General features: G+C 45.5%; 1 protein-coding gene across 1 annotated transcript in view; it reads left to right on the top strand.

Annotated features, from left to right (window-relative positions):
• Window positions 1–27,569, top strand: part of insc (INSC spindle orientation adaptor protein) — an 811,538-nt gene that overhangs the window by 334,240 nt on the left and 449,729 nt on the right. The window contains exons 4-5 of the mRNA XM_086007893.1: window positions 10,847–10,899; window positions 16,353–16,476. Of these exons, the coding sequence (XP_085864019.1) occupies window positions 10,847–10,899; window positions 16,353–16,476 (177 nt within the window). The remainder of the gene's footprint in view (window positions 1–10,846; window positions 10,900–16,352; window positions 16,477–27,569) is intronic.

Here is a 27,569-nt window from a genome sequence, read left to right as displayed (position 1 = left end):
ACAAAATTGTTCAAGTAAAGGCTTCAAACAGCAAACAGCTTCACGAAGAATTATTTTGAACAAGTGTTTAACTTGCTGGATAACTAGATAGGAGCACGTCTAGCGCAGCCAGTACAAGAGTCATGACACAACCTTGCATTTTTGAAAATCATAAGTATGACACTTCCTGCAGAATTAGCACTATATAGAACTAGAGAAAGATGAGACAGGTTAGTTAATGATGTGACAGATTCTGCTCAAACCAGGGAAAGGGAAGCACCGTGGAGGTTCCCTTTATTTGATGGCCAATACACATTGATGGCATGTATCCAAACCTAATCAATCTTATCAAAGAAGACAACTATGCTAAATCATATTTGATTGTTTCAATCCATGTCTGACTGGCTAAACTGGTTTACACAGGTTCCTTCACAATGTTACTTTATATGAATTCCATCTTGGCGATAGGTAACTCAAAATAAAATTTCCTGTTTAATTGGCTGTCAAAAACCAGTGTAACTGCAAAGGTGTGAATACATTTTCAAGATAAGACTAGTTTCCATACATTTCTTTTCTCAAGGAACAGCACCTCATCTTTCGATTAGGCACTTTACAGCCTTTTGGACTCAACATCGAGTTCAACAATTTCAGATCATAACCTCTGCCCCTATTTTTTTTCACATGGCAGCTGTTGATGATTCTGCCATTCCCATTTACACCTCATCTAGAGTCATCTTTTGTTTGTTAACTTCTCCCACTACTATCTCCATTTGCCTTGCAACATCATCCCTTTTGTTTTTTAATCTCTCCTGCCTTCCACTCTATCACAGGCCTTCCCTTTTGTTCTTTTCTCCCCTCCCCCCTTTCCCTGCCCCTGCACTTGCTTAAAAACCTGTTACATCTCTAACTTTTTCCAGTTCTGATGAAGGGTCATTGCCCTCAAACGTTAACTCTGTTTCTCTCTCCACAGATGCAGGCTGGCCTGCTGAGTATTTCCAGCATTTCCTGTTTTTAGTTCAGATTTCCAGCATCCGCAGTATTTTGCTTTTGCATTTCTTTTCTGTAATGTGTGTTTGTTCAGACACTGTTCATTGAGGACTATCAGCTTTTTATATCAACGGAAAAGACTCCCTTGCAATCCATGGACCCTCAGGGTCTTCAGTCATCTATTTGCCTAGCCTGTTTTGTGTAAGGAATGGGAACTCTGAGAGGTCAATTAACATAATGGTCCGAGAGACTGTGGGGGGAATTCTAATATGGAGGAGCGTGTGGGTTTAGGTGCGGATGAGGGAGTTAAAGCCGGCAAAAGTCCGAGCGTGTCGGGAAGCCAGCTCCAACCCGTTGACTTAGCCAGTTCTTATCTATTCCCAAATTTTAACCTGAATTCCCACAGCTTTGAGTTTAACTAATAGTTTAGGCTGGTTGCCCCTTGGGAAAGGCGGGTTGCCTATTAGCATATGCTAATTGCTCAATTGGAGGGATATTTCAACACACTTTTAACTTTAACGTTGCACCCATGGGCTTCCTGAAACTCGCCATTGAAAACAAGGGGAAAACACAATCGCAATTGAGGGGGCTGATTAAAACTCATGCAAATACTGCAATAAATGCTCAGTACTCACCACTGCTCTCTTACCTACTAGTGGGAATGAGTTTGTTCACAGTAATTTTGCTGAGAGTTTACTTTCTACACTTCATAGGCTTTCACAAACAGATCAGGATGGGTGGCGCCTTGGCTGCCTTAGATTGTACCTCGGATGAGGAGCAATATGACCAGCAACAGCAGCAGCAGCCTGCTGATGACAGACCTGCAGCTGGACAGCAGAGAGGGGAGCAGCAGAGGGGTGCAACTCGCAGGAGGAACTACCCATGACACAGGGTGTGCAGGCAGAGGCTCAGCTTCCTTGACATTTCGGAACACCAGTGCTTCTGGAGGTTCAGGTTGTCGCATCAGGTGGTGGCAGACATCTACAGCCTCCGAGAAGAAAACCTGCTCCCTGCTAACCTTGGTAGCTATGTGTTACCAGTGGCTGTCAAAGTGACCACCTCCCTCAACTATTTTGCCTCCGCATCTTTCCAGGCTCTGCCGGAGCCATAGCCAGGATTTCCCAGTTGGTGGCTCACAAATGCATAAGGCAGGTGACTGATAGGTTGTTTGCCAATTCAATTCAATTTATTTGTCATATATGCAGCAGACGTGTGTACTGCACAATGAAATGTTGATTTTTACGAGGGCCACCAATTATGTGAACTTCGCCTGTGATGACTCTAGTCATAAGGAGCATATCTGGCTGGCTTCCACAGGTGCAGAGCATCAGGACAGCACACATGTGGCAATCTGTGTACCCCAGATCAACCAGGAGTATCTGTGAACCGCCGGGGCTTCCACTCCATCAATGCCAGATGGTGTGCAACCACAAATAAATATTTCTGCAGGTGTGTGCAAGATTCCCAGGGAGCTGCCATGATGCTTTCGTCCTGCGGCAGCCCAAGCTCCCTGATGTCTTTGGACCTGGAAGCAGGCTTAAGTGATGGCTGCTAGGAGACAAGGGATAACCACTTCAAACTTGGCTGATGACACCTGTGAGAAACCTGAACAATGAAAGCCAGATGACGGACCAGATGTGTCATCGAACAAGCTATTGGCATGCTCAAGATGCGCTTCAGGTGCCTGGACAGACCTGGAGGCGCCCGTCAATACGCACCAGCTAGGGTGTCCAAAATGGTCATGGTGTGCTGCACTCTGCACAACATTGCGCAGCAGCAAGGTCTGGAGCTGCAGGAGGAACAAGGCGCAGAGCACACATCGTCTGCAGACAAATCCATGAAGAATGAGGAAGACGAGTAGGATGAAGATGAGGAGGAAGCTGATGATGCCAATAAAAAAGAAACACTTGCATTTATATAGCGCCTTTCATGACCTCAGCACGTCCCAAAGGGTTTTACAGCCAATGAAGTACTTTTGAAGTGTAGTCACTGTTGTAATGTAGGAAACACGACCAGATAATCTGTTTTAGTGATGTCGATTGAAGGATAAATATTGGTCAGGACACCGGGGATAACTCCTCTGCTCTTCTTCGACATAGTGCCATCGGATCTTTTGCATCCACTTGATAGAGCAGACGGGGCCTCGGTTTCACATCTCATCTGAAAGATGGCAGCTCTGACAGTGCAGCACTCCCTCAGCCTTGCACTGGAGTGTCAGCCTAGATTTTTGTGCTCAAGTCTCTGGAATGGGACTTGAACCCACAACCTTCTGAGAGGCGAGATGCAGCACCAGCTACTCACTTTGCTGCCAGGAGTGGCCGTATTAATGCAAGGTTCAGTTATTTACCACCACTGGACCGATGTCAGAACCATATGCAATGCCCACTCTTTCAACAGGTGGATGGGAAAGTGTTTTTCTTTGACAATTGCTGTCAACCCGCCGCAACGTGCCTTTCCCAATGTCAGGTCTGTCAGCGCTGAGCAGACCCGACAGGCAGCAGCGGGAGACCCAGTTAAACTCATTATATTGTACTTAACAGACTCTTAACAGGCTTTTTAACTTACATTTTAACTTTAATTACGACCAGATTTAGGAACAGCTTCTTTCCCAGGGCTGTCATCCTACTGAACTCCACAAATAAACTCTAAAGCCTGCACATCTGCCAATGCACTTTATTATGGTTATTTTTATGTTAATGTATTACAAGCCAAATGTATGTTGAATGTTTAAATGTCTTAATCTAAATGTACACTCTCGGGAGCCGCAAGCCTACATTTCGTTGTACTGCACTTGTGCACTAACAATGACAATAAAGTTGATTATTAATATTATTATTATTATTAATATTATTGCATGGCCACGGGAGCCACGCTGTTTGGGGAGCACGCCTGTCAACCTGAGGTGGGAGTTCAGTGGCCATTACTCCAGCTGATTACTTGACAGCTTCAAATGTACAGTAAAAGCTCCCACCTGACAGATCATCACTTTCCTCAGCCACAAGCTGTTTCTCAGTCCATTTCCAGCACAGATTCTGCAGGCTTTCCACTTTCCACTCTCACCTCACTGGAAGAACTCTCTCACCATTGGCAGAATGCTTCTGTTATCTCTACTTCACCTGCTATCTATTCCATCGACATGGGTGCCCCTTATACTCTCTCATCTTGGTCCTCAGAATCTGACCACAATCAGCCCGAACACCAGCAGCACCAGGCACACCAGCAGCACCAACAACAACACCAACCTTCTCCGCAATCACCCAATGCTGCACAGGACAGAGGGCATCAGCACCTGACCACATTGCTGCCAGGGATGGCCTCACCATGGCCAGATTTACTTCACTTGACGCTGTACACCCTGGCTGCCACATGATGCGCCAGGTTGGCACCACCCCACACCAACACCATAAAGCATCCCTACAATGTCCAAGCCATTCCTTTCACACTCGCCACCATTGCTGGGGCACAGTTATGTTTCACCATTCACTGCAACTCACTAAGCACTTCCAAAAGTGCACACAAATCTGTCCAAGAATGCAAAGTGCTGAAAATAAAGGTTTCAATGTTTGACAGCACATTAACAGAAACTTTACATGAACATTGGATAAAACACCCAAGTGGCTACCCTTGTGTGTTGTTAGTTGGTATGATTGCACTAGGATGAGGGTGAGTGTGAGCAGTGGCTAGTGAGATGGGGAAGTGATAATGTAGATAGAGAGAGAGGGATGGGTGGAGGTGCAAAGTAACTTGGTGTGAGTAAGGATGTGCAGGAGTAGGGTAGGGAAAGCAGAGTGATGGGGATATGATGAGAGGCACAGCAGGTTGAAGGAGAGTGTGGCTTTGTACTCCCATTTCCTGATCTACTGAGATCATCGAAAGGTTTGTGTCACTGCAGCCTGGTCCTCCTGACGACATCCCTGCTTGTGCCCTCCTGTGCAATGTGCAACCAGGCTGTGTTGGCCTCTTGGGGAGGTCTCTTCCACCCATGGGAAGGGACGAGGACCTCCCTGTGTGCTCTGACTCCCTCCACAAGGATATGGAGGGAGTCATGGGAGAACCTGGGTGCAGCTGTGCACCACTATGCAGTGATTGTCAGTGTTTGCAGCACTTCAATGCTGTAGAACACTGACAGCACAAATGTCAAAAGTAAGGTGGCCATGGTGCCTTTAAGGAAACCGGCTGATGACGCATCATGAATGACGTCACCAGACCAGCTTCCTCTAATTGGAGTGGGAAATGCACTGGGCGGGCTTAACAAGCTCTATCATTTTAAGCAACGGGATGGAGCCAGCAGCGGGGCCGCGACCCACCACCGACATTGCTCGCACCGGACCCACCGAGGTGAGCAAAATCCCAGCCATAGTGAACTGACAGCCTATTTTACACTCCACCATTGAAAAGTAAATCATGCGCAGTGTTAAACGGGCTGTCGATTCACAATGAGCTAATTATGCGCTGCTGACATGGACCAACTTTGCCCCTCCATAATAAGTTAGGCATCGTTGATTGGTAAAATAGGGAAGAATCAATGGTAGCACAAAAGAAGGGGTTAAGCAAACCATATAGTGCATCATACCATGGTTTTATGTATACCATGTGAAATGGAAGTCTTTTTTTATCTGGAAGAGTATTTTGTTGCATTGTGTGAAAATTAATTAATTCATGCACTAGTTTGTGATGTCGCTGTGTTACCTAACGAGGCAGGCTAGTCATAAATTTAGTGTAAAGCATCACAATTTTTACAGCTTTTGCAGTGAAGGGGCAACTGATACATATTACTAGAATTTTAAGATATTTTAGTAAAGTCTGATTTTGGAGACCAAAGTTGGAAGGGGAATGCTATATTTTTTTCTGCCAGCATCAAATGGCTACTACTACAGTGGAACCCTAGCCAGAATTAGAACTCTGGTCTGAAGGTGAGAGAATAAGACTGGGTTGCGGTGTACTATAAAGCTCTATCTTTTATTACTAATTTGGCTTTTTTGACAGATTAACAGATAACATTCCACAGATTTTTTTGGTTTAAATGAGGTCAGCTCTTACAGCTGAAAATGATTGCTCTATGCGGAAAGGAGAGCGCATTTAAATGATATCTAGTACATATTGGCTATTAATCAACCAAGGTACAAGAAGATGTAAAATCTGATAGTAGGATTTAAGGATCTCAGAGATTATACAAGAATCAGTCAAGTCATTTTTCTGAGTTAGCTCATCCTTCCATGGAATCAGCAAAGAGGCAATTCGATGTTCCTTCTCTGTTGTAACACTTGGCTGACTCTTGAGTGATTTCAGTGATTTTGCCTCTACTAAACTATCCAGAAAACAATCACAGGTGTTGATTACTCTTTGCATGATGAACTTGCCTTTTGCTAACTTATGTCCTGCAGTCATTGTTTAACTTAAGATAGTGCTCCAGATTTACCTTTTATATTGCTTTATTCATCTCCTTTTAGGGTTGAGGAGATTGAGGTGTTCCGGCCTGTCCTTATGATTCAGTTTTCTGATATTCCATCTCCAGGGCTTGGAATTTTTCCGTGCCTTGGAGACTAGTACTCAAGGTGTGACCAGAGCACTGTGCAGCTTCAATCTCACACTGAACCAGTTTAGCATTTTGATTAGCATTATGTTAGCTTTACTGATTGTTGCTTTGCAATGACTGTATGTGCAAGTCCTCGATTTCTTTCAGTCTCACCTAGCTAGCTCAATACCACTGAATATGTTTGACTCTCATTCTTTCTTCTATTGTGTAATACCTTGCATTTATTTGCATTGAATTTAATTAGCCATAGTTCTTCCACTTGCAAATTTTATCAGGCTCCTTCAGTAGTTTGTTGTTTGCATCATCAGATTTGACTGCCCTGCCCCTAAATTTAGTATAAACATCAAATTTGACCAAATTATACATTGTTTCTGAGTGCAAGATATTCTATGCAGATTATGAACAATAGGAGAACCAGCTCTGGGGCACTTGGCAAGCCTCACTCCCTATGAATTAAAATGTGACCTTATGTGCAAAGTAATCTTGGCTAGCATACCCCAGTGAAGAGTGAACCTTTTGTACCATTAAGATACACATTAACAATAGAACGGATCCCACTGTACTCTTTTGTTCCCTCTGACAAATATCAAATACTAACAGACTATAGGACTCAGAATAAAAGATATAACTCACTTTGTTGAGAAGTAAAATTAAGAGGAGCATGATTAAAACAAACAGATTTTAGCTAGATTGTAATACTTCATGTTTCTGTTAATGATTCTATAATTTTACCATTTACTGATATAGACTAATCGATCTGCAATTACCAATGATTGTTTTGATGCCTCTTCTGAAGATAGATAATTGAGTAATAAAACCAGAGAAAGAAATTAGGAAAAATGAACAAGGTTATAGAAAGATAATACAGATTCTTTTGACATGTGATTTAGGATAACTGACCTTAAAATGATTGCATAGAACTTATCCACAATCAATTAAATTAAAATGGTTGACAATTATCACAAATCTATAGTTTAGAAAATAATAATGCTTGGACTAATTACCCAAATAGGGTAATGCAGGCACAAACATTGGGGCAGGGTTCAAAATACAGCTGCATGCTATAATGAGAAATCATAATCATAATCAACTTTATTGTCATTGTTAGTGCACAAGTGCAGTACAACGAAATGTAGGCTTGCGGCTCCCGAGAGTGTACATTTAGATTAAGACATTTAAACATTCAACATACATTTGGCTTGTAATACATTAATATAAACATAACCATAATAAAGTGCATTGGCAGATGTGCAGGCTTTAGAGTTTATTTGCGGAGTTCAGTAGGATGACAGCCCTGGGAAAGAAGCTGTTCTTAAATCTGGTCGTACGGGTGCGAATGCATCTGTAGCGTCTCCCAGATGGCAGGAGGGCGAACAGACTGTGGCTGGGGTGGGTAGGGTCTTTGATGATGGACCGTGACCTCCGTAAACAGCGTTTCTGGTATATGTGCTCTATGGTCGGTAGCCGGGTGCCGGTAATGCGTTGGGCAGTTTTGACTACCCGCTGCAGGGCTTTCCGGTCATAGTAGCTACAGCTGCCATACCATACTGTGATACAGTTCGTCAGGATGCTCTCTATTGTGCAGCGGTAAAAGTTAGAGAGGATCAGGGGTGACAGGTTACATCCCTTCAGCCTCCTTAGGAAATATAGGCGCTGCTGGGCCTTCTTCACCAGAGAGGAGGTATTGAGGGACCAGGAGAGGTCTTCTGTGATGTGGACTCCGAGGAACTTAAAGCTGTCCACCCTTTCCACCACAGCCCCATTGATGTGGATGGGGGTGTGACTTCCGCCTTTATACTTCCTGAAGTCCACAATGATTTCTTTGGTTTTCTTGAAGTTAAGGGCCAGGTTGTTATCGGCGCACCACTTCACGAGATGCTGGACCTCCTCCCTGTAGGCTGACTCATCGTTGTTGGTGATCTGGCCTACTACCGTGGTATCATCTGCAAACTTGATCCACAAAAATGAGGGTACTAGAGGGTACTAGCCTTCAATGCGCTGAATGGCTTTTTTATTATATTCTCCTGTTTCAGTGCAGTATTAGCGATTATGTGCTCACATGATTAGAGTGGGCAATGAGAGCCAGCTAGAATTCATATTCTAGCTGTCTGGTTGTGGTATTACCTTTCTGTAAACTGCACCCAACAGACATCACTTGTTCTGAGTGGAATTGGAACAGTTTATTTACTTGGGTTTAATCTAAATCACTGCTGCTGAGCTGCACCCATCAGAGTGCTCACTGACCTACATTGGCTTCTGGTGTTGCTTCGATTTTAAAATTCTCATCTTTGTTTTCAAATCTCTCCATAGCCTCTCCCTTCCCTATCTCAGTAACCTCTTCCAGCCCTACAACCCTCCAAGATCTCTACGCTCCTCCATTTCTAGCCTCTTATGCATCCCCGGTTTTAATCATTCCACCTTTGGCAGTCGTGCCTTCAGTTCTTGGTCCCTGAGATCTGTAATTCCCTCCCTAAACCTCTCTGTCTCTCTACCTCTCTCTCCTCTTTTAAGACGCTCCTTAAAATCTTCCTCTTTGACCAAGTTTTTGGTCATCTGTCCTAATATCTCTTTATGTGGCTCGGCGTAAAATTCTGATGGATGACGCTCCCATGAAGCGCCTTGGAATGCTTAACCATGTTAAAGGCGTTATATAAATGCGAGTTGTTGCTGTTGTTATATACTTTTTTATTAGAAAGATAAATGCATCCCATTATTACACTGAAAATTATAATTCATTTAACACACAACACGTCCAAATCAGGAAGCAAAGTTCTGTATCCGAAGGGACAATTAAATAGTTTCTAACTGTAATTAATTGGCAAGTTTGTGTTTTGTCTTTGCTTTGTTTGCTCTTCATTTCTCTGATGTATGAAAAGCTTTAAATCTCACTTACTTTAGACATGAATTTGTAAGTAACAATAAGTAATATTTATGTTGAGCATGGGAATACAGAAATGCAAACAGAATTTCAAATACAAATGTTCTGCTATTGTTGGTAGAACAGACAAATAATTATGTGCTTCAGAAGGTCAGATGTTCAGTTGTCAACATCGTAGACTTCAACTCAGTAGATTCACAGGCCATGACCTGCCCCCTTAGTAATTGCTTATCGTGTGAAGGAAGAAAATGATTCAACATACATTTTAATTAGCTGAGTGACATAGCATTAAATAAACAACTAACGTGGTATTAAAATTTGAAGCAAATTTACATCAGCGAATATAGTACAGTATCCTCTCACTGACTCATTATATATTACACTGCAATCTTTTCTTTTCCTCACTTTTTCTTTCTCTCCTTCCCTCCTAAGACACTACTGTTGATAGGGTACAGCTTTATGAATGCCAGCAGCCCTCTTCTACCTTGCCCCAGTGGGAATTCTTTGTGTATGAGCCTCGACCGTGAATGTTAGCTTGCTGCTCCGCTGTAGAGGGCAACATAACAGAGTTCAATCTGCCGTCCCTAACGTTCATGCAAGTGCATTTTTCAGCAAGTCACTCAGTAGTGTCAGAAGCATGAATCCTGTTGGGTTTTCTTCCTTTCCTTAGCTAAGTGGTGCTTAGGTCAATTGTGTAGATTGACTGTTGCCCTGGTTAAGAGCGCCTAATTCACAATGAAACCTGGAAGCTTTTTGGTCTATATGGCTTAGTACCACATGGCCTGTGACTTCCAGCGATTCCGTAGTTGTCTGAAGAGCAAGGCAACAACTGCTTAGCTACTCTAATATTAATTGAAGTTTATTGCAATGTATTTTCTTCCTCTACTAGCCCAGTGATTTGCCTTAACCACAATTGCAAAAGAGCACTCTCTGGTGGTCTCAATATGACGTTTTCTTTCTAACAGCAAATGTCACAAGTTCTCTGCCAACTTAGTGCCATATTCTGCTGAATTATGGATAGTTTTATGCTGGAGGATTTTTCCATGCTGGAAACTGTCTGGAGATTGTATAAGTTCATTTCACATAGGAGTCTCACCATCAGCAGAAAGAGGAGACAGTCATCCCAGTCTGACTTTGATTTTAAACCAGATTGTCTAGACAGCAAGAATTGTTTTAAGAAAGAAAATTATGCTAAATGATAAACCTCACTACTGTACATATAACTTAATCTGTTTTAAAGAAGAAAAAAAACTGAGACCAATATCTTGTGGCAAGTTATGTAAATTGTAATTTCTGTAACTCCATTATTAGATTAGCTGAGATAAAGATGAGCACTATCCAAAATACAATAATGGAATGTCTAAAGATCAACAAATATGATTAGAATTCAACTGTAATACATATTGTGTTGTACATGCAATATTCCTATCGCATTGCCAATTGTCATGTGTTCTATTTTTCTGCAGTTTGAAAAGATTTTAATAGAGAAATGCACTGACCTAACTACAATAACTGAAAGGTAAATTTCTGTTTTCCCCAGCCTGTACTGCAATCCTCTATTTTGAACTCTTTCATTGTTTGACTTCTTGAATATGACGTTTCTGCTTTATTGCTCATTGTTAAAGGTCTTATGTTGGATATAAATTGAATAAAAAATGATTATTCCAGTCAGAAACTTTATTTAGCAGCTGGAAGACATTATTTTTCTATTAAAGCATAACAGGCTGTATCAGAGTTTTAATTTTGTCATAAACCTGAGAGTAGCTACAGAGCCTTTTCAAATTAAATCATTCAGAAACTAATTTAGAAATATGTCCATTGCTGAACTTCTTTAAGATTGCTTAAGTTTGGAAATTAGCCCCCAAAGCAGGAATTGACATTAATTATTGCATGGCTATATCATGGTTACAGTGTCTAGAACTGTGTGATAGTGTGCACTATACTTCAACTAAGTTGCTTTATCCTTTTTGTGTGGCTAGGATATACCTGGACAATTTTCCACATTGTCAGGTAGATGCCAATGGCATAGCTGTACCAGCACCTCGATTTAAAATTCTCATCCTTGTTTCCAAATCCCTCCATGGCCTTGCCCCTCCCTATCTCTGTAATCTCCTCCAGCCCTACAACCCTCCGAGATATCTGTGCTCCTCCAATTCTGGCCTCTTAAGCATCCCCAATTTTAGTCATTCCACCATTGGCAACCGTGCTTTCAGCTGCCAAGGACAAACCCCTGGAATTCCCTCCCTAAACCTCTCCACCTCTCAACCTCTCTTTCCTCCTTTTAAGAAGCTCTTCAAAACCTACCTCTTTGACTGAGTTTTTGGTCATCTGCCCTAGTATCTCCTTACGTGGTTTGGTGTCAAATTTTGTTTGATAATGCTCCTGTGAAGCGCCTTGGAATGTTTTACTATGTTAAATACAAGTTGTTGTTGTTGATGCAGTATTCTCTTATGAGCTCCAACACAAGATCTTTTAAACAACACTCAAAGCATCGTGGTGCTGAAAACCTGTGCACCATAGCTAGCCACTCCTTTAGCCAAACAGTTGCAGTACAGCTATACCATTGGCATTTACCTGACAATGTGGAAAATTGTCCAAGTATATCCTATTCACAAAAAGGAGAAATCTAACCTAGTCAATTAGAACATAAGAACATAACATAAGAAATAGGAGCAGGAGTAGGCCATTCGGCCCCTCAAGCCTGCTCCGCCATTCAATAAGATCATGGCTGATCTTCTACCTCAACTCCACTTTCCTACACTATCCCCACATCCCTTGATTCCCTTAATATCCAAAAATCTATCGATCTCTGTCTTGAATATACTCAACAACTGAGTATCCACAGCCCTCTGGGGTAGAGAATTCCAAAGATTCACCACCCTCTGAGTGAAGAAATTTCTCCTCCTCTCAGTCCTAAATGGCCGATCCCTTATTCGGAGACTGTGACCCCTGGTTCAAGACTCCTTAGCCAGGAGAAACATCCTCCCTGCATCTACCCTGTCAAGTCCTGTAAGAATTGTGTAGGTTTCAATGAGATAACCTCTCATTCTTCTAAACTCTAGAGAATATAGGCCTAGTCTACTCAATCTCTCCTCATAGGACAATCCCCCCATCCCAGGAACCAGCCTAGTGAACCTTTGTTCTATGGCAAGTATATCCTTCCTTAGGTAAGGAGACCAAAACTGTACACAGTACTCCAGGTGTGGTCTCACCAGTGCCCTATATAATTACAGTAAGACATCTTTACTCTTATACTCAAATCCTCTTGTAATAAAGGCCAACATACCATTTGCTTTCCTAGTTGCTTGCTGTACCTGCATGTTAACTTTTAGTGATTCGTGTACAAGGACACCCAGGTCCCTCTGAACACTAACATTTCCCAATCTCTCACCATTTAAAAAAATACACTGCTTTTCTATTTTTCCTACCAAAGTGGATAACTTCACATTTCTCCACATTATCGGAAAAGTGAGTCATCAACAGCGCCATCAAGTGACCCCTACTCACCAATAACCTACTTAGTTCAGGTTCCACCAGAACCATTCAACTCCAGACTTCATCGCAGCCTTGAACTAGACAAAACAGCAAGAACTAAGGGGGAAATATTCGGTGTCACCCCTTTTGGGGCACTTAACGCCCCAAAATAATTAGTGCCCCGCCGCCTGAAATTCAGCTGTAGTGCCCCAAGCAGGAGGTGGATTGCTACTTGAAGTGCCCCACCTCCTTCCTGGGGCACTACAACTGAATATCGCGCGCTATGTGCAACAGCACCACGCGCATCGGCAGGTAGCGCTGCATCATTGCATGCTTCCCTCCCCTGATTAAAGGGGAGGGGCCTAGCGGTGCACGCACTGGGGCCCTGCTAGACCACCAGGGAGCGGGGTACCGTGAAAACAGCCCGGTACTCCTCTTGAGTGCCGGGCTGAGCGATTGCGGCTGGCACCCCAAAGAAAAAAGGGGAAGGGGACAGGTGCTGGCAGTTGGCCCCCAAAAAATGGCTGCCCGACACCTGCCCTTTAAGTTGCGCCACCGCGGCTGCAAAACGTCACCCTGACCCTGTTGGACATATCGTCCGGCGATAGGTCGGGGTGGAACCCAAGTTTGCGGCCAGAGCGCTGCCCACGGTGATGATGTCATTGCTGGTGGCGCAGCACTGCAGGGCGCTCCCGGCTACCGTCGTTGCTAACCTCCCGCTGAATTTCGCGGGAGGCGTTAGTGCGCTGGATGTTGGGGATTTGCATCCCATTAGTGTCCCCTGGAGGTGCTAACGAGAGGCACAAATCAACCCAATTTTTCCCCCTAAATGTTGAGGAGCGGTGAGATTAGCTGCCCTCAACATCAAGGCAGCATTCAATGGAGCTTAGGACCAGGGAGCCTGAACAAAATTTAGATCAATGGGGGTAAAAGGGAAAACCCTACCATAAACTGGAGTCATAACTGACAATGGAAGATGTTTATTTTGTCGGAGGCCAGTCATCACCAATGTCCTCGGCCCAACCATCTTCAGCTTCTTTATTACCTCCTTTTGTTATAAAGTCAGGAGTGGAGCTGTTCACCAAAGCTTCCACAGTATTGAGCTCCATTCTCAACTGATAATGAATGAGCCCATGCCAGCCTACAGCAGGACCTGAATAATATCCAGGCTTGAGCTGACAACTGGCAGAAAACATAAGTGCCATGTAATGGCCATGTCGAACAAGAGAAAAAGCAACCATCTCCCCATAGCCTTCAGCAGCACCACCAACACCAAAGCCCCCCACCATCAACATCTTGGGGTCACCATTGACTAGAAGCTTAACTAAAGCAGCCATCTCAACACTGTGGCTACAAGAGCAGGACAGCGTAATCTCCTGAAAGTCTCTCCACCATCTAAAAGGCTCAAGTTAAAAATACCAAATTACTTACATATAAAATCATAGAATAATACAGCACGGAAGGAGGCCATTCGGCCCATCGAGTCTGCACCAATGTTCCCTTTAAGCTGCGTGGTCACTCAGTGCTCCAGGGATCCCACGCAGCCAGTGAGCTGACTTTTAATTTGTAAAAACCGCGCATGTGCGGACTTTTGAATGGGCCGCGTAGCCCCTTAAAGGGGCCGTGCGGCCCAAATAAAAATGACAGGGAACATTGGTCTGCGCCAGCCCTTTCGATGACCAATCCAGTTAGTCCCACTCCCTGGCTCTTTCCCTATATCCCTACAATTTTTTCTCCTTCAAGTATTTATCCAATTCCTTTTTGAAAGCTACTATTGAATCTGTATCCACCACCTTATCAGGCAGTGCATTCCAAATCCTAACCACTCGTTGCGTAAAAAGGTTTGTCCTCATGTCACCAATGGCTCTTTTGCCAATCATCTTAAATCTGTGCCCTCTGGTTATCGACCCTTCATCCATTGGAAACAGTTTCTCTTTATTTACTCTATCTAAACCCCTCATGATTTTAAACATCTTGTACACTAACAATCATCATGGGATATACATCTGACTTAACATTCATATATATAAGTCTGAAAAATAACAGTGAGACAAAATACTTATGACACAAATATGAAAATTTACTAAGCTGAAAATATTCCAACTCCCTGTGTATCATTCCTTGACCACCCTCCATTGCTGCAGTACCACAGCGATTCCCAGTTTCAGTACAAAGCAAGGCTACTCTTATACCAGATCTACATTTCACTGAGATTCGACTTAGCCACAATTGATATGAAATACATGAAATTATAGAAATTATCTGAATCTACTTATTGATATAGGAACAATATGGTAAATGTTTCAATTGTATCATGTGTTGATTGTGAAAAGCTGTGAAACACATGTACGATTTTCTTGACTGTTTTTGATCATGATTGTTGAATTGTAATTTTACAATGTCTTAATCTTTATCATTAATTATTGTAATCAACTGTGTGTCAACTTGGCTCAATAGATAATATTGAACTCTGGGTCAGAGGGTTTGTGCCCCTTATTAAAGGTGGCACAGCAGTGCAATACTGATATACTGCTGTATTGTTGGAGGTTCAATCCTTAAGGTGAGGCATTACAAACCAGGTCCCATCTGTGTATTTTGGTTCAGGTGGATGTTAAAAATCCCATGATACTGTTCAAAGAAGAGCAAGAGGTCCTTCTGGTGTCTTGGTCAATTTTGCTTCCTCAACCAGTATGACTAACAATATTACCTGGCTATTCCCTTCACTGCTATTTCTGGATGTTGCTGGAGCGACACAGTTTGCCATTATTACTGTCACTGCACTTCAAATAATTAATTGCTTTTGAAGCATTTTGAAACATTGTGAAACATTTTAAGATATTTCGATGAATTGAGGTGATATATAAAAGGAAGTATTATTATCATCATTATGAACCCTTCTTGCACTTTGGATGAGTGGTCTTGCCCAGATGTGATTGGGTTGCTGATGTAGATAAGTGAAACAATCCCCCCTGCAGCAGCCCCTTCGGTTTGATCAAAGATTGACCCGTTCACATCTACGAAACAAATAGCTAAAAAAACGCCCTTTATAGAATCAGCTTTATAACACAGCCAATTCTTTTGCTTTGGGCTCAATCTCCAAAATAGATTGTGGGACCTGGCAGGGAGAGAAAGAAAGGTAAGCAATAAAAGGTATTTTTTAAAAGGAAATGAAACTCTAAAATAGTTAAGATAACAAAATGGAGAGAAGTTGAAAAAAGCCAGGTGAGCATAAGTAAAGTGTTTAATCATGTATTTATTTAAAGTTATGTTTATTTTAGTTCTATAGGGTGAAATTTATTGTAGTAAAGCGAATGTCGACACTTGAATATCTTTATTACTATAATATTAGTATTGTTTCAATTGAAAAATTAAATAACTTACACAGGGAGATTGCAATTTTCCTGGCCCTGCTGACAGATTGGAAATTAATCCTAAAGGTTAAATTTAATTTGTGTCACTGTTGTGATTTAACATTTTTTGCACCTTCTTTGCTTACAGCTGCATGCATGATGAAGATGAAACAACATTAGCGTCTATGAAAGCTGAGATTGTTGAAACCCTGACATCATTTAGTCAGTCTTTCAGTCAGATGGTGGAGCTGGCTTTAACCCATGAAATACAGGTCAGTACACATTGTAAATTTTAGCCCTCCTATAATCCTCTTTGACTAGCAGGAAAGATAGAAAAATTCAGTTGAAGCACCATTTCATAGGATAATTTTTTTCTTCATTCAGTATTTGCCTATTCTGTGATTGATTGCTTCTTTCGTTCTCGGTTGAATGAACATTTACGATATTGTCAATAATTTTATCCATTTTTAATGAGGCAAATTCAAGGATAATTCATAAGAAAATGCAATCTACTTTTACTTAGTTTTTGTAGGATCTCACGATCAAAAGTTCAGGCGTTCTTAGCTACATTTAATCGTGGAGCAGCTGCAATAATACGTGGATGCTGTCGTCCTCCACTTCTGTTAATAGTGTTAATCATCTGAGGCTGAAAATGTCTGGAAAATAAAAGGTTATTTATTTGTAATATATTGTAATGTGCCAGTATATTTTTACAGGTGAAAGAATAAGAAGCAAAGTCTCACATTCTATAAACCTTCAAAGTGATGCATCATGGGAAATTAGTGCAGTGGTGCTCACGTGTATGTTTTATGTTCCAGTCACTAAGGTTACACAGGAGCAACTACTTTCATTGCTGAAATTACATATAATTATTCAATGGAAATAATGCCAATCATAAGACAATTACATTTAGTCCCAATACAGTTTCTTTCTTGACCTTACTGTGTATAAATTTAATATACCTTGGCCTAGAAATACGTCTTGGGCAATGGCGCAAAGCTGGTGGAGGCAGATCGGCCACCTGTTATATGTGGTACCTGATATTCAGTTCCATTGCAGTCAATTGGTGTAGCACCTTTGGTAGTTATGCTAGTCAGTTGCTGTGTGTTTGGGGAACTGTGATAGAGGTGCCCTTAAGCTAGGTTCTGTCTGAAGTGCCATTTCTGTGAGTGCTGGTTTCAGAGATTTGGAGTGTGGCATTACCCAGTATAGGGAAGGAAGAAAGGGAGAGTATGGTGATTATCTTACCTTTTCAGCCTTGGTCAGGTCGTTGAATTTCTTCTGGCCACTGCTCGGCCGTTCTTGGGGTCACAGAGGTGGCACTCAGTACCTCTTCCATTGCCCTCCATGTGCCACAGCTGACTATTCGAGCTAGCTCAGGAGCTGGTCCTGCTTGGCCTCTTTTTCCTCCAGGAAGACCTGCAGGTTTTCATCCACAAAGTTGCAAGTTCTCCTGGTGCCAGACTTGCTTGGTGTCTCTTGGCTGCTCACTTCTCTCTGTGAAAATGGAAATGCTGTTGAGACACTTTAAAGGTATTTCTTTTAATTGAGAAAAAGCATTCTGCCACTTGCTTTCCACTCTGCAGCCTCACTCTGAAAAATGGAGTCTGTCCTATGTTTTTATAGTGCTACGCCCACAGCCCCGCTTGATTACACACTATTTGCATTGTTTCTTTACCCTGGTTTTTACATTGGATGTAAGCTGATGAAAAGCACAGAAAATTTCGGCGTAATTTCCTATTGGCCCGCTTGGCATGAAAACCAGTGTGATTGTTGCATTAGTGCGATCCAGCAAATTCCGGAGAAACTTACAGTGCTTTTATTTTTCAAAATAATTTATCATTTTGTTTAGGTTGGAATCAGAAGCATGTCAAGATCATAGTGTGGAACTTGTACATTTCCAGCATCGCAGCATGTATCTTTATCACTACCACTGATACATAAACTACATCATTGTATCAAACAGTGTTTGCAATGGAATGTTATACTTCAGCAATATAAGCACCTGCAGGTGATGATTGAAATAACACTGTGGTGCATTTCCATGAGAAAACTGACCTGTAAGTACATTCCCCAATGACAAAATTTCTCATTTAATGAAAAATGACAGAGGGCAACCCATTAACAAAAATGAGAAATTATGAAGAAAGACAGGAATTCTCATGTTTTTCATTAAAATGGGAGTATCGCTCCGCAGATTGAACCTCAATGAATTTCTATTATAGGCCCTGCTCCTCTCGATTTGACATGGCTGATAGTACATAATATATTGCTCTGCTTTTGCTGACTTTCACAGAAAATGTATCTGGCCTCTTGTGCATCCCTGATCTTAATCGCTCCACATTGGTGGCCGTGCCTTCAGCTGCCAAGGCCCTAAGCTCCGGGATTCCCTCCCTAAACCTCTCCTCCCTACCTTTCTCTCCTCCTTCAAGATGCTCCTTAAAACTTACCTCTTTGACCAAGGTCACTATCGTAATCTGGGATGTTATGATTAAGGTTATCCACCAGGTGGTGCTGTAGCCAATGCTGCTACTAAGGTCAGAGGTTTGCTTCCTGTATAGGTCAGCACATGGTGGAATGCCAGGATGCTGATGCAGGCTGTCTGTAAACGTGTTTCCCAGTTGTTAATAAAGTACTCGTGTTAATTCTACGATATCGCCTCTTTGAGTCCTTGGCCTAGAAATTCAGTGGGTTGCGCCAGCCGCTAACGCCATAAAAGGGCGATAATTCCGGCGCTAGACACTTAGCGCCTGAACGCAGTCCGATCTGCGCCGACGCCCAAATTCAGTTGACATTTAGCGCCGGCACAAAGTGTTTGCGCCCGCTCAGGTGCGCGCGCAGCTTATGACGTCATATCGTCGCGCAACGCTGTTTGTGCGCCCCAAACCGGAAATTCAGTGGCGCCCGCCCAATGTGGGCGTGGCGCTGCTAAGAACTGTGAGGTGGAACACAAAAGAGGCCCTGTGGGCCTCGGGGAGCGCAAATTAAAGGGCACTTACACTGACCTATAAAGCCCAGCCATTTTGCTGCAATGACTTTACTGCTTTGGATTTCTGGACAGAGGCCAAGGGACAGAGGTTACAGATTTGGGACAACTTGGGAGAGGTATTTTGGGCTTCTGGCCAGTGCTTTGACATTTGATTCATTGTGATTTATCTGTTCTCAACTTTATTATGGGGGCTGTATGGGGGGGCCAACCCTCAGTTGCAGCATTATGTGCGAAGGGCTCGCAGACGCTGTGAGAGAGGGCCAGCCATGCCTAGATGCAGAGGGGCCATCAGGCGTCGGCAACGTAGGCCTTACCCACTCAGGCAATACCGGCAGCAGGTGTCCTATCTCACCATGACTGCGGCGCATTGTGTGAAGAGGCTGCGCTTCAGAAGGGAGGTGGTTGCAGAGATCTGCCAGCTGCTTCACACAGATCTGCGTCCACAGCTGATGTGCAGGACGTCTCTCTCGGTGGAAGTGAAGGTCACGGTGGCTCTGAACTTTTATGCAAGCGGCTCCTTCCAAGCCGCTGCTGCGGACATAGCGAACATCTCCCAGTTCGCCGTGCATCGCTGCATCTGGCAGGTCACCGATGCACTTTACACGAGGAGACACCAATTCATCTCCTTCCCCATGACCCGACAGAGGCAGGAGCAGCGTGCAGTCGGATTTGGCAGGATCGCGGGCTTCCCCATGGTGCAGGGCGCCATTGACTGCACGCATGTGGCTATGCGGGCACCTATCCACAATGCCGAGGATTACCGCAACCGGAAGGGCTACCATTCCCTAAATGTACAGCTGGTGTGTGACCACAGGCAGCGCATCCTAGCTGTCAATGCCCGCTTCCCAGGAAGCAGCCACGATGCATTTATCCTGCGCCAGACTACTGTGGCTGACATGTTTGAGGCACAGCCTCCACCAAGGGGATGGCTTATCGGGGACAAGGGCTACCCTTTGTGTACATGGCTCATGACCCCGCTCCGCGCGCCCAGGACCCCAGCGGAGGAGGCATACAACGAAAGCCATCAAGCCACAAGGAACATCATCGAGCAAACGATAGGCGTCCTCAAGCAACAGTTCCGCTGCCTGGATCGTTCCGGAGGATCTCTTCAGTATTCGCCGGATAGAGTCTCCCAGTTCGTCGTCGTGTGCTGCATGCTGCACAACCTGGCTATCCGCAGGACTCAGGCACTGCCACCTGGCATTGCACCACCACCTCAGGAGGACGAGCAGGAGGAGGAGGAGGAGGAGGACCAGCCCAGGAGGGAGCAACAAGGGCCAAGGGCCGTCCACCGGGGGCTTATTGATCGACACTTCTAGGCCCCCTGTCAGGGAATGGCCTGTGGCAATGAACGCACCTGAGGCAGCCGCTCCGCAAGCCCTCAGCCAGTTAACGCAACAACCACTTCAAACATGACACCTGGACATGCTGAATAAATCAAAAGCTTTATTTCACAAACTCAGGGCCCTTCCCACATGAAACAGAAAAACAGACAAGACCCCCAAAAAACAGTCAAAAACATCTGTCACTCCCAAAACCTGGGGAGGACTAACAAAACTTGCCCATCCAAAAGGCCTTCAACAGCGGCCTTACAAAAATAAGCCCCCCCCCCCCCAACAACAGAGACACCCCCATGAAAACAAAAAATGCCTTGATCCTCGGCCTTAACAAAATAATGCCCCCCACAACACAAGCCCCCCAATATAAAAGAAACCGCTCTGACCACACTCTAATGGGTGTGCCGAGAGGGCGAGTCCTTAGACAGGCTTCTCCGACCCCTGGCCGACCTGCTGCTCCACCTCAACCTGGGCCCTGCGGGTGTGGCGAGGCTGGGGGAAGGCTCATGAGGGCCACAAAGCGTGTCGGCAGATGCCCTTGGGGGTTGGCCTAGACGAGGCCTGGCCCGGGAGGGGCCAGCTGCTGACTGCTGCAGCTGTGGCTGGGCAGCATCAGTCTTAGCAGCAGCTCGTCGCACCTTGGCTGGGGGAGTGGCAGTGTCGGCAGCACCATTGGGGGCAAGCTGGCTGATGGCAGGTGCGCGCTGCTCGCCAGAGACACTGGCACTCGGCTGGGCTGGCAGTGTAGCAAGCGCAGCAATCTGGGGGAGGCCAGACCGCTGTGCTGCAGCAGGGCGGCGGGTGCCATGGCGATGCCTCCGTGCCACAGCGAGTGTGGCAGAAGTGAGTGCCCGAACTGCCCTGCTATGTGCCCGCATCAGCTCTGCCAGTGTCTGGACGGCACCACTCATCTCGCGAGTCGCGTCCTGTGCTGCCGCCAGTTGCTGCACACCCGCGTCCTGCGCTGCCGCGAGTTGCTGCACACCCCTGTCGTGCGCTGCGGCCAGTTGCTGGACACCCCTGTCGTGCGCTGCCGTGAGTTGTTCGAACCCCCTGGCCTGTGATTCCCCGAAAGCCACCACACTCTGAGCCAGGGACTCAATGGCGTGAGGCATCTGTTCGACCACCCCCATGAACTCTTGGTGGCGCCGCTCAGACGCTGCCGACATCTCATCGAGGACGCGCACCTCCTGGGCGAGGACCGTTTCCGGACTGGAGGGCGGACTCTCCCTCCGGGGAGAAGGCCGCCGAGCTGGCCGACCCTTCCCGCGTGCGTCGACCCCACTTGGGCCAGGTTCTGCCCTCCCCTCCAACACCTCCCCCCTCTGGGGAGAAGGCTGGCGTGCTGCCGGACCCTTCCCGCGTGCGTCCACCCTACTGGGACCAGCTTCGGCCCTCCCCTCCAACACCTCCCCCTGGCTCTCCTGCAGGCCAGACGTCTCCCCTCCATTGCCATCCCCTGGCGCGAAGGAGGGTTCCCCCGATGTGCCGCCTTCCTCCTGGTCCTCGCCGTCCTCCTCCTCCAAGGGCCTGGCTCTCTGCGCTTCAGGGACCACCTCCTCCTCACCAGCTGAAAGCAGGAAGGCACAAGAGTAGCTTTAGAGTGAGGACAGGCCGTCAGCGAGGGAGGCCTGAGTGGTGCATTATGCGCATTTGTCGGTCAGTGGGAAAGGATGTAGATCTGAAGCACGAGGGCAACGAGAGAGGTGCAACCGGTCATGTCCTTACCAGTGGGTACCAGTACAGGGTCCGCCTCGCCGATCGCGACAGGGCCAGTCACCCGGCCACGCATGAGTCGTGCCACGCTCTCCTCCAGATCAGTGAGCGCCTGGTACTCGGGACGGCCTCCACCAGTGACAGCCTGGCTCCTTACATTGCTCGCCAGCTTGGCCTGCAAGAGAAAGGACGGCCTTTAAGTACAGTGTGGTGCCCTGTCGCTGTGTGCACTGCCTCCCATGGTGGAATAGCTTGGCCAGTGTGGTGCCCTGTTGCTGGGTGCACTGCCTCCCATGGTCGAATAGCTTGGCCAGTGTGTTAAGTGCAGAAAGTGCTATTGATGAACATGCAAGTGCCATTGCTGCGGGAGGAGGGCTGCCCATTAGGCCTTTGAGGTCCTTTTGCCCATAATGTGAGGTGCACATGCAAGGATGAGGGGGACACTGGAAAGGGTACTCACCTTCACCATCCGAGTGAGGTCGTTGAACTTCTTGCGGCATTGGTCCGCACTCCTGGGGACATCACAGGTGGATGACACCCTGCGGGCGATTTTGCCCCAGGCTCTCCTGTACTGGCTCCTGGGAGCCTTCCTGCCACTGTCCGGGCACAGGATCTCTCTTCTCTTCTCCACACCATGAATGAGCACACTCAGAGCATGCTCTGAGAAGCGCTGCGCTCGCTCACGGGCCCTCTCCATTGCTCCAGGCGCTATTTTGGCACACCAGTAGTGCTGAGACCTAGCTGCAGGGCTCCAGTATGCAGGGTGTGGCAGCAGTCAAAGTTGACCCTTCCCCCTTTAAGAGCTGGCCGGCGTCAGGGTGTCTGCTGTCAATCAAAACATGACCGCACCTGCGCTGCGCCCGGCTTCGGCGTTATTAGGCCGCATCGCCGGCTTAGCGCCGGAACACAGCATTTCAACGCCAGTTTCAGCGCTCGGCCAAACTTAGGGCCAACTCTACTGAATTTCGGCGATGTGGCCTACACTTTCCGGCGGGCGCTAACTTTAGCGAGCGCCCGACTTTAGCGCCCCAAAAGTGTCCAGACTGAATTTCTAGGCCCTTGTTCCACTTAATGGATTTATCACATTTGGCAATGAGGCAACTTAAGGACCCTGCATAAAGAAGAAAAGTCTGCCGGGACGTTTAAACAACAAAATCACGAGCTAAAGTTAGCTACAAGCTGGAAGAGAGCATGGCTGCCACGGTAGGAACTGTTTCCGCTTTTGATATTCAAGCACAAACCTGGGAAGAATACTGTGAAGTGTTGAGTTATTTTTTCGAAGCAAATGAAATAAATGATGCCGGAAAAAGGAAAGCCATTCTGCTCAGTTCAGTGGGAAGCCAAACCTACAGTTTAATGTAAAATCTGCTCAGTCCTGAAAAGCCTGGAGACAAATCATTTGTTGAATTAGTGGCTTTACTAAAAGAACATTTCAACCCTAAGCCTAGTGAGATTGTACAGCGGTTCAAGTTTAATTCAAGGAACAGGAAAGAGGAAGAGAGCGTAATGGACTATGTAGCGGTGTTGCGTAAATTAGCACAAGATTGCAATTATGGGAACAACCTGAAGGAAATGCTGCGAGATAGGCTAGTTTGCAGAATTATGGACAACTGAATGCAGCGTAGATTATTATCTGAGACTGGGCTTACTTATGAAAAAGCATTGGAACTTGCTCAAGCCATAGAGACAGCGAACCGAGATGTAAAAGAAATACAGGGTTCAGACAGGGCTAATGTGACGCAAGTTGCAGGTCAGGTTGTTGTGCACAAGTTGAACATGCGTCAGAAACCACAATGTGAGTATGTGAAGGCATGTTATAGATGCAAGGGCAATCACCTGGCGAGTGAATGCCGGTTTCTGGAGGAAAAGTGCTACAAGTGTGGGAAACAAGGACACATAAAACGAGCTTGCAGGGTGAAATCACCTGTGGAGGAATCCAAACCAAAAGGGGGAGGACAGCAAAACCAAGGGAGAGAAGTGAAAAAACATGGAGCACACCACATCAGTGGGGAAGCTGAGGAAGAAGAAGACATGTTCATAATGTATAGCATGTTAGAGAACATTCCAAAAGTGGCTCCTATCACATTGCAACAGACAGTAAATGACTCTAAGGTGAACATGAGAGTGTGTTCAAGGAGGAACTTGGCACATTTAATGGCCCCCCAGCTAAGATTTATGTAGACAAGGAGGCACCGCCAAGGTTTTTTAAACAACGACCTGTGCCTTATGACATGAAGCCAAAGGTAGAGGCTGAGCTTGACCGTCTATTGAGAGAGAATATACTGGAGCCAGTGAAATGTTTGGAATGGGCAGCTCCCATAGTACCTGTGTTAAAACCGAACAATTCGGTAAGACTCTGTGGAGACTATAAATTGACTGTCAATCGGGTGTCCACACTAGAGCAGTATCCTATTCCCAAAACAGAGGATCTCTTTGCAAACCTGGCTGGAGGAAAGAAATTCACAAAGTTGGATATGAGTCATGCCTACTTGCAGATTACACTGGATGACGAATCAAAGAAGTATGTCACCATAAATACACACAAGGGCTTGTTTACATATAACTGCTTACCGTTTGGTGTCTCATCCAATCCAGCTATCTTCCAGAGGACAATCAAAGGTGTACTGCAAGGGATTCCACATGTTTCCATCTATCTGGATGACATTCTGGTGACGGGAAGAACCGACCAGGAGCATCTGAGCACTCTGAGAGAGGTACTACAGAGATTGGAGAGGGCAGGGTTCCGGCTCAAGAGGAGTAAGTGCACTTTCCTGGGGAATGAGGCAGTGTTCCTGGGACACAGAGTGGACGCCACCGGGCTCCATTCACTCAAGGAGAAGGTACAAGCACTGCAGGACGTTCGTGCTCCTACAACTGTGGCTGAGTTAAACGCTTACCTGGGACTGCTGAACTATTATAACAGGTTTTTACCAAACTTGTCAACTGTGTTAGCACCCCTTCACAAACTACTGCGCAAGGAGACACAGTGGCAGTGGGGAGAGGAGCAGGGGGTTTCATTTGAACAGTCCAAGAAGCTGATGCTGTCATCGGATGTGCTGGTTCACTACAATGCAGAGAAAGACATCATTCTCTCTTGTGATGCTTCACCTTACGGGGTGGGGGCAGTTCTTTCACACTGCATGGAAGATGGAACTGAAAGACCAATAGGGTTTATGTCCTGAACTCTAACACCAGCGGAAAAAAATGATTCCCAGTTAGACAAAGAGGGGTTAGCAGTAATGTTTGGGTTACAGAGATTCCACAAGTACATATATGGAAGGAAGTTCGCCATATGCACCGATCATAAACCTCCTCTCTCTTTTCAATGAAATGAAAGCAGTTCCACAGATGGTGTCACCCCAGATCCAGAGGTGGGCAGTGACGTTGAGGGCATATGAGTATGTCATCGTCTACAAGGCGGGCAAGTACCATGGGAACGCAGATGCCTTGAGCCGTCTTCCACTGCCAGGCACACCTATCCGTGCAGCTCCAGAGGACAGAGTTTTGACGTTGGAGGACACTGACATGGCACTTGTGACTGCAGAGCAAGTAAGAACATGGACAGGTAAAGATCCAGTATTGTCTAGAGTTCGAGAATATGTGGTGAGGGATATGGCCACAGCATCCGGAAGGGGCTGACTTCACACCCTACAGTGTCAGGAAAACAGAGCTGAGTGTGCAGGATGGTTGCATGTTGTGGGGAGCATGAGTGATTATTCCACGGCCAGCATGACAGTCTATCCTAGAGCAACCACATCAGTGTCATCCTGGGGTCTCGCGTATGAAAACCTTGGCTAGGAGTTACTTGTGGTGGCCAAAGCTAGATGAGGAGATAGAAAATCTAGTCAAGACATGCAGCACTTGTCAGGAACACCGGAAGGCACCAGCAGCGGCTCCTCTCCACCCCTGGGAGTGGCCGGATAAATCATGGAGAAGATTGCACTTAGATTATGCGGGTCCATTCATGGGGAAGATGTTCCTCATAATCATTGATGCACATTCCAAATGGATGGATGTTTATCCTGTAAATTCTGCTTCCGCCACTACTACTATAGACTGCCTGCGTCGGAGCTTCAGTAATCAAGGGCTACCGGAGATCGTGGTGAGTGACAATGCCACTTGTTTTGTGAGTACAGAGACAAAAGAGTTCTTGAGAAAAAATGGCATAGTGCAGGTGACCTCAGCTCCATATCATCCGTCCTCGAATGGACTTGTGGAGAGAGCTGTACAAACATTTAAGGAGATGATGAAAAAAAGTGCAGAAGGGAGTTTAGCAGCCAAAGTGTCACGGGTTCTGTTCAGCTACAGAATAACACCTTAATCCACCACAGGACTCTCTCCTGCTGAGATGTTATTAGGTCGTAGACTACGCTCCACTCTTGACCTTGTCCACCCAGACCTAAAAAGGAAAATGGAAAACAGACAAAACAAAGAAAAAGAGAACCATGACAAAAGAACAAAGAGCCGAAGTTTTGGAGAAGGAGATGCGATCCTTACCAGGAATTTCAGTTATGGACCAAAGTGGATTCCTGGCTTCATAGACTCAATGACAGGTCCAGTATCATACAAGGTCATGTTGGGAGATGGTAGGGTAGTACGCAGACATGTAGATCAGATACTTCCCAGACAAGGGGAAATTGAAATGAAGGTTCCAGATGCAATGACTGAAGACAGGGTTGCCCCCAGTTATCCAAGGGCATCTGTGGTGCCACCACCAGGGACAGAGATAATTCCACAGGAACCTATCCGTCAAGAGGAAACCATCGTTGCAGAGTCAGATACTCTGAGCACTGCTCAGGAGCAGCTGGTGGCTTCACCACAAACAAGCAGGGACTTTACTGTTAGACGTTCACAAAGGACTCGCAAGCCACCAGAGAGACTGATACTGAACTGTTAGATTCGTCAAGTATGGAACATGATGAATGGAGACTCCTTATGTGACCCTCAGGAATGGTTGTTTTTTAAGAAATTCATACTGAAATCTTAAGGGGGGAGGGATATAGTAATCTGGGATGTTATGATTAAGGTTATCCACCAGGTGGTGCTGTAGCCAATGCTGCTACTAAGGTCAGAGGTTTGCTTCCTGTTAAGGTCAGAGGTTTGCTTCCTGTATAGGTCAGCACATGGTGGAATGCCAGGATGCTGATGCAGGCTGTCTGTAAACGTGTTTTCCAGTTGTTAATAAAGTACTCGTGTTAATTTGCCTTGGGACGTTTTACTATGTTAAAGGTGCTATATAAATGCAAGTGGTTGTTGTTTGCAGCAAGAGAAGGGTTTCTGCTGACACCAGTGCAGCAGGATCCAAGTGCATCTTGTATACAAC

The sequence above is a fragment of the Somniosus microcephalus genome, chromosome 15 (genome assembly GCF_052327205.1).
Source record: "Somniosus microcephalus isolate GS21.2 chromosome 15, FLI_Smic_1.0, whole genome shotgun sequence".
Taxonomy (NCBI): Eukaryota; Metazoa; Chordata; class Chondrichthyes; order Squaliformes; family Somniosidae; genus Somniosus; species Somniosus microcephalus.
Note: the sequence above shows the minus strand (reverse complement) of the source record. Positions and strands in the feature narration are given on the sequence as shown.